Source organism: Channa argus, chromosome 1 (genome assembly GCF_033026475.1).
Source record: "Channa argus isolate prfri chromosome 1, Channa argus male v1.0, whole genome shotgun sequence".
NCBI lineage: Eukaryota > Metazoa > Chordata > Actinopteri > Anabantiformes > Channidae > Channa > Channa argus.
The window spans coordinates 42,044,208-42,063,086 of NC_090197.1; the positions used below are offsets into that span (position 1 = coordinate 42,044,208).

General features: G+C 39.7%; 1 protein-coding gene across 1 annotated transcript in view; it reads right to left on the reverse strand.

Moving 5' to 3' along the window:
• The window catches only part of eys (eyes shut homolog), a 158,296-nt gene extending 143,499 nt beyond the window's left edge, over positions 1–14,797 (reverse strand). The window contains exons 1-5 of the mRNA XM_067522888.1: positions 14,261–14,797; positions 6,096–6,954; positions 5,597–5,713; positions 1,350–1,546; positions 408–535 (exon numbers count right to left, since the gene is read on the reverse strand). Coding sequence (XP_067378989.1) covers positions 408–535; positions 1,350–1,546; positions 5,597–5,713; positions 6,096–6,837 — 1,184 coding nt within the window. The 5' untranslated portion in view covers positions 6,838–6,954; positions 14,261–14,797. The remainder of the gene's footprint in view (positions 1–407; positions 536–1,349; positions 1,547–5,596; positions 5,714–6,095; positions 6,955–14,260) is intronic.
• Between the last annotated feature and the right edge of the window lie 4,082 nt (positions 14,798–18,879).

An 18,879-nucleotide genomic window follows, 5' to 3' on the forward strand; every position in this document is an offset into this window, starting at 1 on the left:
TGTTAATGTCAGTGTGACCCAGTAATGTTTTAATGGCTTCATTTGCTTTTATTTATAGCTTTAGGATAATAATGGAGCTCTACAACACTGAACAATAAGTTACATTATGGAGCACAGACAATACACTGATATCCCTTTGCTGTTGGAGACTGGACAGCGCTGACATCACCAGCCATCAATGAGATTTGCCCAACAGACATGTATTAGTCCCAGAACCTTTATGTAAAATGTATGTCCTAGTCACAAATAAAAAAAACAAACAAAAAAATAAAAATAAAAAAAAAAAGAGTAAAAGATTGATTTCTAATCAGTCACAGTGGAGGAGAAATTCACAAGACTGTCCAATCATCTATAAAAGGGAGTATGAGAGTGACCTCTATTAGATCTCTGTAGAGTATGTGTTTCACCTGCAGAAATAATTATTTCCCCTGAAGACACAGGTGGCATTGTTGAGACACGGTGATGGGCTACACAGGTTCTGCTGCCTCCTGCATGCAGGGACCACATTACCATCTGCGCAGACACAATCAGAGACCTGCAAACAGAGGCAAAACAAACCAGGTCATCTGTTAGTTTGGGAAAAAAAAGATTTCACAACACATATATTCGACTACACACTGTACAGTAGACACTGTCAATAAAAGAATGGTTCACTGTAGTGATAAACTGCTGCCTTCAGAGACTTATTATTTGTTACAAGAACATACAGTATAATCATAGCTCAGTAAGCAAGTAATCAATAGGCTTAATGAGTTTCATGTGTAGCAGGCTTGTAACAGCCCATAGACTTGTTATTCAAAGGAATTTGAATTTCACACTAAGCCTCAAGAAAAATGTTGACATCAAGCAGCAGTAACAACAGGCATTATTTTGATAAATGTCCCTTTTAGCTTGCTCTATTCTGGTATTCTTAGGTGGGTTGTGAAAATATGTGGTGTACTTGGCAAACTGTAATGAACAAAACAAAGGTCAGAGAAAGACAATTAGATCGTTACTGAATTTTCTCTAGTGTATCCAGTGGTACATTAAAAACACCACTGCCTCTAAAATGTATGACCACAATAACAGTTCCAGTGAAAGGAGAAAATTACAGCAGGCATCCAATTACAAAAAGCTTAAGAGCCATTTCAAACTGGCACTTAAATATGCACTGGCTCATTCAATCTAAATGGTAAAGGAAGCAAACACGCCCTCCCTTAGCTCATCTTCAGGAGGAAACACTAATTGCTTTCGCAGCCTTCAGAAGCAAGTCATTTGGTCTTGTTTCAAGACACTATATTAATTTCCATGTGCCATTTATTGTTTATGTCCTCCTAAGACAAAACAAACAAAATAAATAAAATCCTCACATGCTTCTCTGCGGTGCAAATTCTCTCCTCACGACATGCATATGACGTGCAATCGGTGTCAACTTGGGAGTCGCAGTAGAGACCGGCGAATCTTTCTGGACAATGACAAACAAATCCTTTGGGGCTCTCTTCACATACACCACCATTTCTGCATGGATTTGGATCACAGGGGGCTTTCGTCTTCATACAAGGTGGTCCTAGAGGACGGATAAGACAACGATGCTGCATATTAGGCTTCAGAGTGTGAATAGTGCATTTACGTCTACTACCTATAATGTGTCACAGCTGCCCATCATATATTCACACAATCTATCCCAAAATTGAACACAGTAACAAAGAGCTTGTATGAAATGGCTTCAGAGTAATTTGAACAAGTTTATGCCTGAAAAGACATGACTAAAATGACATATACATTAGCGAAAGGGTGACTGGTATGTTAGGATCGAGCCAGATAGAGGCCATTTTCTTTCACTATAGATGGCAAATATTCTTGCAATTAAACTACAGTATAAACAGTTATCCAGTTAATGAAATAATGTTTACACAGGGTTGTGGAAAGGTAGGCCAGTTTAAGCTGTCTCATAACAGATAACATTCACTTGTACAGTAAGCTCTTAATTTCTTGGTTATGTGCAAATTATTTATTATGCATATTTCATAAGCAGCAGGACAACCTGTACAGCAAAATAACACAGATGTTTACTCATTTCAGCCAAGAGATCCCAAATGCGTAGTAAGAAACACTGCTAATGTGAAAAAAATAAGTTCCACCTGAAACTGGAGGTTTTCTCAGGGAGCATGTGCCCTCCTTGTGTTTTTCCTGCTTAGACTTTCAGATGGAGTATCACCTCCATCTCAGAGTGTTGCTGTATGTTCCATGCAGTGTGTGGATCAAACGTTTGCATGACACAGAAGGATTTGTCAATGTGCAGCTGCTGTCCAGTGACGTGTCCAAGTTGCATTAATATGAATGAGCGTCTGGATCAGCGCCATAATCAGGAATGCTATCAGTCATCTGTTATGCGATGGTAATGTAACACATTTAACATAGTATTGTGTGGTTGTGTTTATACAGTACCTCAAGATTAGATGATCTTTTACAAACTGACTCTGTTCCTGTACAGTAAAATGCACCAGTCTTACTTTTCACTATAATGTAAAGAATATCCACAGTTTATGGGCATAGACAGCATATAACATTATGTCTCAACTTTTTATTATTCTAAATAGTCCCATATAAAGAATTGCTTTATTTGAAAGTATGCTTCCAGTTTATAGAATGTGCTATATCTTTATTATAAATGACAGAATTATGATGCTTTTACTTCTCCTACTTAAGCCCAAATCCTTTCTATAGTTATTTACACTCAACAACTTTTTTAAGCACAATAATCTGCAATGTGTAAAAGTAGAAAATGCGGGTTTTCACTATGGCAAATGTGACAATTTGATCCAGCAGGATAGTAGTAAACCCAACTTAACCAAGGACAGGGTAATGCCACAGTAACAATGTAAAAGATACAAAAAAAAAAAAAAAAAAAAAAAAGACTGACTTCACTGCAAGTTCAAGGTGAATAAAATCTGATGTTATTCCCCAGTGAGGGTTTTCATTTTTGTGTTCCTCACAAGGAGCCTACACATTTATCTTTGCAGTGGCTCGTCCTTTGCATATTTTCTTTAATCCTCCTGCTGATACAAGTGCTCATATCCCAGGGGCTCCTCATAGCCTCCTCTGTGGGCATCAATCATACTGTGTACAACTTCGGGACTTGCTTTTGCCGCAGCTCATTTTCCAACAGAAATTGAGTTTTCCTAACTGGTTTTGCACTAAACGTTGCACCAAATCAAACAAATATATTTTAGAAACATTTCAATCTGTTACATACATTTATGACAAAGATAATGGCTTTACTGCACAGAAAAATAAAAAAAATTCTGGTATGTCTACATCATGCATGGTATATTGTAATGTTTATTATTTAATGATCATTTGTACCTGTGGTGGCATCTACAACACTCTAATGCCCTATTACTGCACAGATTACGAACTCCAGCAATCTAATATAAGTAGAGAAACAACATCGTGTCAGTGTCTAATTAACTTGTTTAACAAGGGTAATGACTGCATATATAGTCTAAATTAAACTTTTAAAATTTGTTATTACTGCCAACAAGACTGCAAAAACAATTAACACCTTATACCAAATTGAAATGGCCCCATAAAGATGGTAATACCTTGCCACAAATACCCTAGAGGCAGAGCAGAGGAGAGTCAAATCAAAAGAAAATCTCATTTGAAACGTCCCATGAGTTTGGCTCATTATTCTGTGCGCATAGACTTTGGCCTATGAGGGCAGCCGGCGATGGAGCAGCCACTAACTTCCAGTTGATTAATGAGGCAGCTGCAGCAGGGAGGTAGAAGAAGCACAAACTCCACAGAACTCCCAAGAAGCTGATGGGACAGCAGGACACCATGACTATGCGAAAGCACCCAGCGGAGAGTGCTTACTTGAGAGAGCAGCTGCAATTAAAGCAAATTAGATAAAAGCTACAAAGGCAGAGAGTGCATGCAAGGCGCCAGTTTGTTTCTGATGTGAATTTTATAAATTGCTGTTCTCAAACGGCACAAGGGCAGATGTTTTTTCAATGCCAACTGTTGTGGCTTTCCTACAGTAAATGTCCCATTAGTAATTCAGTTAGTTATTGGATAAATGACAACTTTCTGCATTTTATCAAGAAAAAGCATTGTACTTTATCTATCGAATGGCAACAGAGCTAACATGCTAGGGCGCTTATGTATGTTGTAGCCACATGGAATAAAGCATGAGGGGGTGTGATGATAAATATTAAGACTGACACACAACAAATACGAATTCACTCTCTGTTGAATATGGCACCTTCCTTAAGTGTGGCAGCGTATTATTCACTCAACATTTGGAATTCAAGTTACACAGGAGTTGGTGCAAACTATTCTGATCTTTTTCAACTCTGACTCATAATCGTTCTCTGAGAATTACATTTTTCTTTTAATCTCTTTATTATGTTAAATAAGTTCAGACTTGCTCCTTCCATATCCTATACACAGGCTGCATAAAAAAAGAAATGCTTCTTTTACTGTATGGCCTTAATCTGCTCCTATAAAAACGGATGCCAGACAGTAACCTTGAAACCACATCTCCAAAATAATAAGCTGAAAGCATGGGCTGGACTCAAAAGGCAGCGCTATGACACTTCAAGAATGCTGCCAGGACAAATTGTGCTCCAAACAAAACAATGAATCAATATGAAGAGCCACCTGGAGTTTTTACTCCAGAAAGTTCATAGCAGGCTTGTTTTTACTGAAGACACTGATATCCAGGGCAGCCGGAGGAGTATTCAGGCCTTGTAACCCATTTGTGTGTGATACCCATTAACCTAACCGTACGTTACTGGAGCAAATGAGACTCATTACCTAAATAATGGGGGGAAGTGGCGATGTCTCATAAACAAGGTCTCTACAGTAGATCGCGAGTGCCACCCAATCCTTTTAGATGAGCCTTCGCTATTTGGTCTAAATGACATGGAAAAGGACACGGTTTGGCTGCCAATAAAAATGTGATACAATTGTGTCAGATTCTCTTATGTAAATGATTCATGGGATGTGGTGTTAGGAGTCTGTTGCACTCACTTGGCTAAAGTGGGTAGTGTACCCTGAAGAGATTATCAAACTTGTTTCAATTGCTTCAATTTATACAGAATGTAGGAGAAATTACAAAAGAACATTACCATAAATTACATGCAGCACTATTGTGCTCCATGGTTCTAGACCAGTGTACATAAAATAATGCAGAAGTTGGCCAGTGTCAAAGTTCTGCGGTTTAATCAACAAGCAGTGTAGCCCCAGCTTTTTATTTGAAGCCACTCTATATGTTATGATGACAAAAATAACATCCCCTTTGATCAGGGATCAATCCAAGGAAGGAAGGAAAGGAAATGCTGATCTTTTGAAGATATAGGTTTTTTTCGTAGTTTTTGAGGTTTGACCTTTCCAAAGATTGTGGCCCCTTTGAGGCAAATGATATGGTTCTGCATTTGGACCTGGGATGTGGCAAAATCTCTCTTGCTGCCTTTGGCCTATAGTATTAGGAAAAGCAGATTCTCTCCGTGTGATTCCACTGTTAGGGATCAAAATTGTGCAATAACATGCATTGTCATAGTGGCAAATGATTTCTAAACAATCAATAACCAGTTGAATCAAAGCTGCTTACCAGATACTTCTGTGTCACAGATGCATCTGAAGGAGGTCGGAGACGCCTGAACGCATGTTCCATTTTCACAAATTCTGGCACAGTTTTCTTTCCCAGTGACTTCCGAGCAGTTAACTCCTAATACAAACAGGACGTGAGCTGGCTGGCTATTACACAGTAACACAAAAAGAGTTACATTTGTATGCAGGCACGGAGTCACGGTGCCATTTATTTAAAATGTTTTGTTGAACAAATGGAAACTAAAAACTAAAACAGTTAGCATAACGCATCAGTGTTGGTGCCTTAAATGAATAAAACGAAACTGATGTGTCCAAGAAATGTAGTTAAAGTTTCCAATTTTATTTATAATTTACACTAAACTGGCTCATGCACTAATGCTTTAGAAAAAAATAACAGCTCTGCACAATAAACTATATTTGACTCTCGATTTTAGTATATCAGCTCTAATTTAATCAGTTAGGCGAGTTTGACACACATGATCAATAACTTTTGTCCTTACCTGTAAAATGTGGAGGACACAAACATTCATATGTTCTGTGGTTTGGATGTGAGGATCCATTGCTCAAACAAACTCCTTTGTTTTCACAGGGGTTATCCAAACAAGCGTCAAACTTTTCACAAAACCTCCCAGAGTAGCGGTGGTGGCATCGACAGTGGTAGGCACCTTCCCTGGGGCCTGTTTGACAAATACCGTTCCCTGAACAAAGTCGAAGCAGAGGAGAACCCTGACAAAGTTGTGTTTTAACAGACACATTGAGCCTTAAGCCAAGCTTGCACAGCTGCGTGTCTCCCTCATGCAGAGCAATGAAGTAATGATAACCTGGGATGAGCCACTTGGCATCAACTGGTTCACTTTCATTTATGTTGTGGGAGAAAAGAAATTGATCTTTAATCAGCCCGTTTGTGGAACAGCTTCCAAAGTCAGCTTCTGAAACACTGAGGAGTGCGATGCCATACGACTTCAGTGTTTCATCAGCAGACATCAGCAGTTTGTCTTCATGCTGCAGCTGAAGTGGGCATATTTGGGGGAAGCTGAAAGGGTGTCCACTCGACTCGTCTCCCCCCCGAGAATCCCAACATTCAGAAACGCTTTGACAGAGGTTTCCTCTGAGCGTCCAAATCATTTGGACTGCCTGTGGTTTAGGGTGCCATTCGAGAGAAGTTGGTGTGTTGCAAACTGTTTGGCAGTGGATGAAGTGAACAGCCACAAAGGCAAACCTCAAATAAAACAATGCTCCCATCTTTACCCTCAACTATCATTTAATCCAAATTGATCTGGGGCTTTCAAACCCAACTTTTGTCGTGTGGAGAAAGGATGAGGTAAATGGTTCCAGGTAGTTCACATGAATATTAATAACCTGTGGAAAGAAACAGAGAAGTTGATTAATGAGTTGCAAAAAGAAGTGGTTTTCAACAAAACTAAATATTTTATTTTACAACTAAAAACTTGATCAAAAGCAAGATGACAGTCAAAGCACACACTGCTATTGTGAAGCTTTAGTTTCACTGTAACACGCAGGCTTCAATGAATCCAACAGCTGTCATAATCATATGCAGTGCTGCTGACCGCCAAGTGTGTCACAGCGGCCTCAGCCTCCTTGAGGTTGCTACGGAGAGTGACAGTGTCAGATTAAATATTCTCTCTCCCTTGCTGGTGCCTGATACCTTAGTGCCAGGCAGTGAGATGAGTTAAAGCAGATAGCATTGTCTTTTTCCCTCAGGCCCCTTTCATACGTGCGCACGAGATAAAACAACAAAGCAGAAAAGCCTCCCTGCAAGAGAAAAATTTTGCTCCTTGATCAGCTCACAACGGCTGATATGAATAACTGCATGGTGATAAGTAATAAAATGCTGAATATGGAACACCAATATCAGAAGAAGGGGGAGTGATAAAGTGAATGAGATTGCAAGTATTGTTATGAGGGCTGTGCAGGCACACAGAAGACCTCAATTACTGTACATGAGATGAGGTTTAGTATTGTGTTTCACTGAATAAATCCAAAAGCTGACACTTGATTTCGGAGGTAAGGAAAATTAAATGAATTTTTTTAATAAAGAAGATGACAAAATTTGTAATTATTTTTGCACAGTTTTTGCAGCATATTCATTATTAGCTGCAGTGGAAGGATAAATATCACCGTGGTTGATTTATGAGATTTTAATTTAACTTCATCAATATATTATATTGGGATGACACAGTGGAGGAGTGGTTAGCACTCCTGCCTTACAGCTAGAAGGTCATGGGTTTGAACCAGCTAGCTCACATTTACTCCAGATTCCTACCACAGTCCAAAGACATGCAGTAAGGTTAATTAGTCTGAGTCTGAATTGATCATAGATATGAATGATTATATGTCCCACTTATTAGCCCTGAGGTATCATGGTGACCTGTCCAAGTTGTACCTGTCTTACGCCCAATGAGAGCTAGGATGGTCTCCAGCTCCCCTGTGAACCTCAGCAAGATAAGTTGATGATGCATGAATATTTTGTATCAATAGTGAGTCAAATAACTATTGACAAAGGGAGAGGAAGTGCTCAAAGACCAGCAAACACAAATCTCTGCACCTGAGTGAGTATAGCTCTTAACTGTCAGAGTCATTTTCAGCAGACAGCTGTTTTTAGTGAAAAACCTCTAAAAAGCCACTGAATGCTACCTGCCCATCCCCTGAAGCAGAGTAGGGAGACTTGATGAACCACTACAATCTGCAGGGCAATCGGCCAGTTTGACAGATGGAGAACACAAAGTTCCAATCAGTTTGTCTATGTTGATCAATGAAGACAAACAATTAAAAAAAACGTGAATATCAGAAGAGAAAAAAAACAAGGCTTGTTTTTTTCCCCCACTATAAATAGTCTTAAAATCCTATAACCTTTGTGAATATATAAACAAATATATATAAACTGAAATTTTTGGGGGCCTGGTTGCTTCGTGGTAGACCATTGGGTTGGGATGCAGCGGGCTCAAAACCCACCCCAAAAGGTGCGGCACCACCCACCCACCAAGGGAGACCTTGGTGCCGCCAGCCTGGATAAAATGGAGAGTTGCGACAGGAAGGGCATCAAGCATAAATACACTTGCCAAATCAATGTGCGGAACATGTTCTGCTGTGGTGACCTCTGAAGGAACAAGCCAAAACCCGTTGATTTTTTTTTTTTTTTTTTTTATGTAAACTGATATTTGTCCTGATTCTCAAGTCATAAATATGATCAATTTAGACATATCAATCCAAACATACAGGCATGTAAAGCAGAATCTTCTGCCACACCATGAAGCCTGAGCCCTACAACAGATGGCATGGCCCCCACAGAGCCCCGATCCCAGCATCATCATCAAGTCAGTTTGGGGATTACATGATCTGAGAGAAACACAAAGGAGACAGCCTAAATCCACACAGAAGAACTGTGGCAATTTCTTCATTTCTTGGAACAACCTTCAAAAAAAACATAACTTAAACTTTACTCAATAAGTGCCTCAAACTTTTTCACAGTACTGTGGACTAATTAAGGACCAAATTTCACAGATCTTTCACTACAATTCTTAACAGTGTGAGGAAGCCTAAGGTTTTATTCAAACATTAACTCTGCATGAATACCCAGAGCCTTTCTGAAACTTTTGAAGGGGGGAAATGCATTAACACAGCGAGAACCAGCACCACAAGGGGTGCCGCCAAAATGGCATAGCATCAAGCAGCAAAAAAGTCGGATATGGTTAAAATTTTTCACTTTAAAAACTTTATTTTACATTTAAAGTAGTGTCGAACTAAATGCCCTGGTCCAGACAGAAACGAATAATATTACAAGAGTAACACAAGATGTCACAAGATGATCATAAAGTCATTTGATCATTAGGATTTCTTTACTCCTTTATGTCCTTCCTGACCCAACCCACCAGAATTTTTCCAGACTTGGGACCTGCACTCAGATGTGTGCTGGCTTGTGCAACCTCAATGCCCAGCCATTGAGGCCAGTTTGGGGGCTCATCGTCTTGCCTAAGGACACTTTGACATATGGGCAGGTGTAGTCAGGCATAAAATAATGCATAGGATGACATCCCCAAAATAACCTAAAGTGGAATCTAAAAGGATAGAAAACATACATATAAAAAATCTAAAACCATCAAATACATTGAAAAGACCAAAACCAGATTCTAATATTCATCCATCATCTATAACCACTTATCCTCTTCAGGGATGCTGGTGGGCTAGACGTCTAGCCAAACTGTCATGGAGCGAGAGGCAGGGTACACTCTGGACAGGTTTCCAGTCTGTCTCACAGCCAACACAGAGAGACATACACAGACAGACAGACAACCATTTACACTCAGATACCACCTATGCGCAATTTAGAGTCAGCAATTAACCTAACATACATGTCTTTGGACTGTGGGAGGAAACCAGAGTACCTGAAGGAAACCCATGTAAGCACTGGGACAACACACAAACTCAACACTAAAAAGCTGCCGCCAGAAGGTGGATTCATACCAGGCACCTCTTGGTGAAGCGCCAACCACTCCACCACTGTGCTGCCAGATTATGACATGAACCATTACAAAACAGCTATAGGTAGCACTGTAGCTACAGTGGTGTTGCCTGATCTATAACCAGTAATGCCATCAAAAGTTAACCTATAATTCAATAAACCATTTCATCTACCAGCCACAAAATGTCCTTAAGTCACTACTATAAAATCATGTGGTGTTTCCAAAATGACAGAGACAACTAGGATAAAAGAAAACCATCTTATATTACCCTTGATTTGACAGCAAACTGACATTGTCAACAAGCAGTATGTGTAAATCAATGTTAGCGGGAGAATAAAAATCCATGAGGACGTACTGTGCTGCCATTTTTTCCTTTAATTTCCACAGGAATTCTTAGAGGATGCAACATGATGCAAACCCTAGGGGTTTATATTTTAATCGATACGTCTGATCCTAATAGTAAATTTTCACAATTACCTCTAATGCACTGCTGCTAATTTAGTTTAGTGCAATTTACACTAAAGACTGTTTCAGTTCTTCACAGTCTGCATGAGGAATTCACTTTAGACCCCAAAGCACATTAATCCTTAATTGTGTAGTGTTTCAAGTTCATTTAAATCAGAATTGCTCTCAGTACTAATTCATCCTATTATTGTAATCTATACTGTTGGCCTCCATTTAAATAAACTGATGGGAATGTTTGCTGGGATACTAAAATGTCCCGAAGGTATCGATCAGTCAGGATTGAACCATGGGTGACAAGCAGGAGTGGTTCATGTGATAAGGACAATAAGGTCAGAAGCAAGATCATACAAGTCAGGGTCATCAAATTGTCTCCTCTAGCATCCTGCTTTTATTATAGCTCAGCTGACCCAAGTTTTAGCATACTAATCATGTAGGTGTGCAGAGGGCAGAGGTTTAGGTGAGCTGGCTAAATCCTTGCCTGAATGATGACTGAGAGAGTCACTGAGAGGACACAGTTAATGATTATGTGTCTGATATGGAAATTATTTTATGTAGTTTTTTCCCTTTTATTACAGATTTTCTGATCGTATGAAAAATTGTTAAACTTTCTACTGCTTGGACAAAACAAGCAAATACAATGTGTCAACGTGGGTCCATCCATTAGTAGACAAGTTGTCCATTACTTTTAAAGAAGATCCGTAGATTCATCAATTCATCAGACATTCAACAAAACAAGACCAAATAAGGCTATTCACATAAAAAAAAGTTCAAAGAAAACAGTTTCACAATAAACTAGGACACATCTGAAAACATTTGCTAACTTCACATGTAATGAGAAAAAATGAATTTCCTTCTTTTTCCAGAAGTTGCAAAGTTTGGCTCATTAAGCCATCAGCGCACAGACAGTGATGAAGATCTTGGCTAGTGAGTGAGGCGCAATTGCCAGTTACAGTGTAATGGCACTTATGCAAGAATGAGGACGCACAGGTGTAAGTTGAGACAAACATTGTTGAGATAAATAGCGCAAGCCTCCTTGTGTATGGTAATTTCTCATTATGATTTCCTTGCTTCACAACTTCTTAGACCCTGACAGCTGCAGCGAGTGAATGCGGTGGTGCAGCATTGTGAGTGCAATGTACTTTTGTTTGCCTGCTTGGGGACTGGGGATGGCTTTTTCGAAGGTTATGTTTTATGGCATGTTAAATAAAGTGGAACAAAAATATCAATATTCAAGTTGTTAGCCTCCTACACTGATGAAATCTGCTGCTTTTCTCTCATTACACATTTCCAAGTAATATCAACAAGTCTCTTCATCTCAATGAAGCAGCAGAATATGATTAAATCAAAAAGTGAAAGCAAATAGCCACTACAGATGACTGAGGTATGTAGTAGATGAACATGATGACTGCCAGGTCCTTTTTTTTTAAAGTCACCAATAATTTGGTAGCTCATCTGTCACAGGCAAGTCAATTCACTCTGAAACCCCAGTCGTTTCCCTGCGAGTCTTCTGAAAAGTTATTTAGCTAATGTAAGTCTCACTGCAAAGTAAACACACAGCCTTTAAATCCACTGACATAGAACTCGTTTTTCTGTCCGGGCCACTGCTAAACAGTCCATTTCTGACAACATTATTGTGATGGATCGGGTAAATGATGGCCCATTTCGTAGGAGGTTAGAGCAGAAAAAAGGTCAACTGCCATCACCATTAGGTGCGTGAGAATACAAACATATTCCTTAACACATTTCAAACCCAAAATCACTTGAGCTTCAAGATTTATCGTAATGGACCAGAAGTCGTTGTTTGATCATGTGAAACATTGACGCCGATATCGTCTGGCTAAACCTCAAACTTACAGAAAAATCTATTTATTTGCACTGCTCTACCACCAGCAGGACGCCACTGACACAGCGCTGAGCCACTGATGCCACTGCAGAGCCACTGGACTGATTAGCCAAACACCAGCAGGCGGCTGTCCACAGACGCTGTTGGACTGATCACTTGTGCTCCCTGGGTAGTTATCTGGATCATCACTAATTAGTTATAACACTGAAGAGAGCCCAGGACTTGCAGCCCTGAAAACTAACCCCACACATCAATCTTCCCACTTAAAATGCAGTAACTGATGCCAGTGGCAAAACATCAATTCAGTGGGTAACACCATGAGAAAAATTATATCATTTTGAATCTGATCTCAAACTAGGTGGAGGAGCCTGAAAACTTTAACATGTCCACCTCAACCTATACGCAAATACAGCAAATCTATTTATTACTCTTTGTTCTCTATAAACCCCAGCAACATTTGAAAGAACTGCTGCCGCAGGATGTTTTCCAGAGCATAATACTTCAAAGAAGGCATAACCATGGGTTAAATTAGGGCAGACCCAGCAGCAGCACAGCTTCACCAGCATGATTTCACCTCTATGAATTGCTCATTTTTGTGTGAGGCAATACCTTCATCAGTCACCCCACCCCCTGCAGTATTGTATAGTGTTTCCTGTTTATTTGGTGCTCTGGAGGAGAACCTCAATAATGCAAGGCTGTGCGTCTTTGTTTGTTTGTAACACTTGTACAGTGCTTATGGGAATTGCAGTACATACTTGTTCAGCCACACAGAGCCTTAAGAGCCCTGCATAAAGGAAACACAACAAGCCTTGTGAGGCAGTGTGGTCAGATAATCAGGATCCAATAGTAGGGGAGTATGCAATACATCTGCAGACGAGAGAATGGCTTTACAATTTCCTTACTGCATCAGGCTGGAACCAAATACATGTTTTTTGATGCTCACTAACACTGTGCTAACTGCACCGAGGTGTTAACAGGTGTGGTTGCTGTTGAGCTCACTTCAATCAGGCAAACACAATTTTACCAAACCCCCTACCCCTTCTCAAGGGAAGCTCTCATTTATAAAGTAATCAGCCTTTCTTTTGTTCAATTTTTCTCTTGCTACGATACAAGCTGAAACTCAAATGGTGCAAATGGTGCAAAGCAAAGTGACATGAGACGTTCTGCTGCATGTGATGAAATAACCTGATCCAGTTGAACAAAGTGAGTGAGTATGCAATAATAAACATACAGTACTACAAAAGTATTATATATATAAAAAAGTATTGTTACCACCACCACAGGCAAAAGTGTGCGGGTAATCTAGCATTCTGGTTGACAGGTTCTAATTACGTCTGGCTAAATGTTTGGCCATCAGTCGAAAAATGAGTGATTAGTTTTTGGTGCAGATCCAACAAGAGTTTCTAAGTAAGTAATTACTAGTGCAAGACGGGGCGTTTCTAAATTATTTTCATAACTCCTACACTTACTTGAATAAATAATTGTTCGTGTATCACATAAAACTATCAACATTTTCATGACGGCTAAATTACTTTATTCGTTCCACAACTACAGTACAGTCCGTATCTGAACATATTGTTGAGACTGATTTGATTTTAAAAGCGATACAAACTAGATGATCTTGTTACTGTTTTTCATGTCTTAATACAACAGAGACCGTGTGTTCAGCCTGATTAAAATCATAGATCATGAAACATAAGTAAACACCATTTGATTTTTTTTTAACCTTGGGCAATATTGTGTGGGAGGGGGTTCTCTCATTCAGGCACTCAGGGTCTTATCTTCACTATGTAATCTCCCTATGTGTCTATAATAATTCAGTACTGAATTCCCAGTAATTTCACGGTATATTTTTGTCTCGTGTTATCATACTTACTTGCACAGCAGACTGTTCGTCCGGTTTCCAATGTTCTGAGTCGCTATGTGTGTATATGACCGTCTAAGGCAGTTGTAATCAGTTATTCTGAAGGAGTCCATATGCTCTGGCCTGTCTGCTGGAGTGACGGGGAAAGTGTCAGTGTGGTCAGCAACACGGCTCCTCACACATTTAAAGCTGAAGCGCGGCCTGCAGCCAAAGGGTCCGCACTGAACAACAGCTTAGTATTAAACTCGACGCGTCTCTCTGCCCCCACTCAGCAAACGCTAGGCCCTGGATTTACCGTACACGGGTAATCGGACTATCAGGGTGCACACATGGACCATCTGGTGCTGACTGCAAACGTATGTGCTGACGGACAATTACCCTGTGAACGTTAAATCGTTGCGTGCTCACCATTAAGCTGAAAAGGTGTTCGACTTTGGGACGGCGACTTGTATCGTTTTGAAGGCTTTCGGATTCAGAGGTGATGTGTCTGTCCCTGGGGGGGGGGACAACAGCTGAGCCGTCTGGGCGCCCAGAGGAGGAAACATGTTGCTCGGGAGATGTGATCAGACACTGAAGGCGTGCCTGCCTTCCTGCAGGACATGGCCCTCGGGGGGGCGGGGCGGGGCGGGGATGCAGCCTGACTAATTGATTATTTAATTAGGCCTGACTAAATATTCATTAGACAAGCAGAGTCATTATTTTGTGTAAACAACTGAAACTCTCTCCCAGTAAATGAAAAGGATTTTAGGCTCTATAGCATCTGCAAAAACAAAACTGCCTATTGCCAAACTATAATTTAGCATAAGTGAATGGGGAAATAATAAACTCCATCCGCCAACTGATGGCTATTTCATGCATTATCTAGCATATAGGCTATACATTCATTACTCTAGTGCCATTTCCAATGTATGACCAATCTCTATTCTTTAGGCTGATAATTAGATGAGGATTACACCCTTGTGAATACTGCAGAGTACCATATATAATTGTTGCATTGAATTAAGGACAGAGTTCAGCTTTTTGGAGGATGTGTTAATTTGCATTCTTTCATGAAGGCTAGATGACAAGATTGATGCCACTTACACTAATTATAAAGATACAGCCAGCAGGTGGATGGCTCAGCTTTAGCGCAAAGATAGGATGCAGTAAGAAGGTCAGCTGTAGTCAAAGGGTGGAGAAACCCAGTTATCAGCAGCTTTTAAAGCTAACTTAACACATTATGTCCAGTTTGTTTAATCGGCACAAAAGACAGTGTAAAAGGACAATTAGTCATTTTTCACGGGGTCATGTACCAGAATATCTCTTGGCTGGGCTGAGTAATTTGCAGAAAAATCACTGTTAGGTTGCCAGGCAACAGGCCAAGACTCCTCAAAGTCCAGGTTTTGTGCAAAGTAAAGAAATGAGCGACTGTATAACCTGTTTATTAGGTGATCTTTGGTGATGATCTTTGGAGGTGAGTTTCTGGTGGGTGGACTTTGTTTTCTTCACACAGAGCCGGTGTTGCTGTTTGTGGTACATGAAAGTGGTGTCAGCCTTTTCATCTACTCACAGCAAGTAACCTTATTTGCATATTTTAGCAAAATTTAGAACTATTCCTTTACTGCCTTTTGACCCAAACCACAATAAATTTGGTACAGTTTGGCAGTTCAAGTTCTATTTTACATTCTCTTTCTTCTGCACAAACACACACAGACACACTGGCAAGAGAATGATTTCATCGTGGTTTTGTCTTTATATCACATTTAATGTTTATTTGCTCAGGGAATGTTTTGACAGCTTGTTTATAGTGTTTTTTGCAGTGACCTACATCTCATTCATTGCACAGCTACAACCACACAAGGGAGCCGCACCGCAATCAGTCTTGTGCTGGTGGTTGCCGTGCAACAGTATCAGTAAGGGGTTAAGTGCCTTGCTCCAGGGCGATTTGGCATTAGTTGCCGAGGGAGAAGAAACTGTTGATTTTTTTACAAACAAGCCCGGAATTGGCCAACTGGCCTAAGACTCCAGGACCAGGACGCTGTTCGATCATAAGCTACTGCGAGTGCACAAATACTTCTTGTGTCACTAATCATTCATTTTAAACTGCAACAGCACCAAGGTTTCACTGAAATGAGGATGTACGCCATGAAGAAGCTGAAGTCAGAACATCTTATTACTTTTATTAAACATTAAAAAACGACGGGGGGCGGCTGTAGCTCAGTTGGTAAAGGACCACAGGGTCAGGGGTTAGATCCCAAGCCCTGGATGTCAAAGTCTCTCTGGGCAAGACACTGAACCCCTAACAGCCCATTCCCATCCCCAGCTGTGCAGTGCCGGTCCAAGCCCGGTAGAATTTGGGGATGGTTGTGTCAGGAAGGGCAATGGTCTGCTGTGGCGACCCTGAACTCACAGGATAAGCTGAAAGGACAAAAAAAAGTAAAAACCAACAACAATAAATATATATTATGATAATACAACACGCTCTACAATGTAGGTTCACCTCAGAATGTATTTTTAAATACTTTATAAACTACTTTACTGCAATTAAAATACATTTTTATGAACGGTGCCAAATCACTGACATCTTTAATGCCCCACTACAGTTAAGAAACACAGAGCAAGATGACAGATGTTTTTCTAAAGGTCACTGGCTTACTCTTACTTTTCTTGATTGTTTGTTCACAGCAGGATTCACAACACATTTCCTTCTTTGTTTTTTCCTTTACAAATCCAGTATCCTGTGTGTTTTATGTGCTATACTCGTTGTGTCCTCTAAGTGTGTCTGCCCTACATAAGCCATGCAAATAATAGTCTTGCCAAGAGTCAGTTTCAAGTAGTTTTAGGATCAATTTTAAGATGATTATTCTTATCAGAATACATCAGTATGAAGCACCTGCTTGACCTTAAGATTTGACATATTCTATCTCCTATGCTTATCCTGGTGAAAGACATTTAAGTCCTCGAATTCGGTTTGCTTCCCCACTGTGACTAGATTAATGAGCTGCCCTTTTGCTTGTAGCATTGCCCATATTTCCCGCAGCTTTAGGTTTCTTCATAAGATATAGAAATATTGACCTTCAGTGCATTTTATGAGAATGTATAACAGACAAAAGCAGGCCTTCATCTCTATAGCTCTGCACACTACTGTCACCATTCTACATTTTCTTGTCCTGTACCAAGGTATTTTGTATTGCACTTTGAGTTCTTATTTGAGGAATTCATTTTAGGAGTCGACACTCTCAAATCATCTGAAATACAAAAACCACGGTAAGAGCACATTTTTTGTTGACATCAACCGCTAAACATTATCGCTGCCTCTAATATATTTCACTTTCACTTGATTGTGCTTCACTGAAATTACTTGTCTGATCAGTAGCAATAAAATACTCAGATGCAAATAAGTTCTATATGGTTTTTAACCTAAAATATTATTATAACAACAAGAAATCTCCAAGACGTCCTGTTTATACTAGTCAATCATGTTAGATTATCTGATGCATGTGTCCAAAATGGGCATAGTATAGTGCTGAATGGCAGAAAAGACAAAAAGTGTGGGTAACAATTAATTTCAAAACAATTAAGTGAAAACTTTACAAGCAAATCGAACACAACTTAACAAAAAGTGATCAGCTGTGACTTCTGGTTTAGCACCTTGCTGTAGGTTGTACAAAGTCTGTGGGCTTGAAGCACTTTACTACAGTATGTGCTGACTCAACAGCTTGTTAATCAAGCCCACACTTATGCACACAAAGTCAGCTGCATGGAGCCCACTGAGAAATACTCGGATCCCTCTTGAATATAGATATAATTAGATTGTTGCACAAGATCTTGCTGGCTGAATTATGAACTCGGGCACACACAGTACGTTCACTAAACAGAATGTAGTAAGTGATGCTGCAGTCGAAACAATGACTATAAAAACTGAGACTTGACAGTCAGAGGTTCACACATTTATACCTACAGTATATTGTGGCCTTTTTATTATAAATGAATTTGTATCTTTTACAGTTTCAAAACAGATTCGGTTTGCCAACCGTAAACTTCAGAACAAGCAGTAAAAGCATAAGCCAAACAGGCGACATTTTAGGAACTTGCAGCCCAGAATGTCAAATATGAAAATTGGTCCAGAAAAGTGAAAATAATGAATATAGAAAGACATTACTTAAATGTCACAGAAAAACATTTTTAAATTAATTACTGATAGAGAGGCCAAATGCCAATGTTGTAATTGCCCTGAAACTTAAATGTTTAAGGTGATAAAATTTTAATATTATATTTCCTAAGTTTGAGTTGTAGCGATTAATCAACATTTACACGTAGGCGAGCTTACTCTGCCCCAGAGTTATGTGACCTTTCCCATTCGTTTAACTGCACGCTGCAGAGCTCTGGGGTAAATGCTGTTGCACTGTATGGCATTTGCATATTTGGTACTGATGCAATATATATATTATTTTGCAGTTCCCCAAACTGACCTACTGTACAGAGAACATTTCCATCAAATGTTGAGGACAGAATCATGTGTAAAATGAATAATTTCAATAATAGAGATGGGCTCTGAGTATCACGTGGTAAAAATGACACAATGTATGCACCATATAGTGTAGAAGTGGACAATGTCCAAAATGACAAATAATTTTCTTGTAAATATAAAT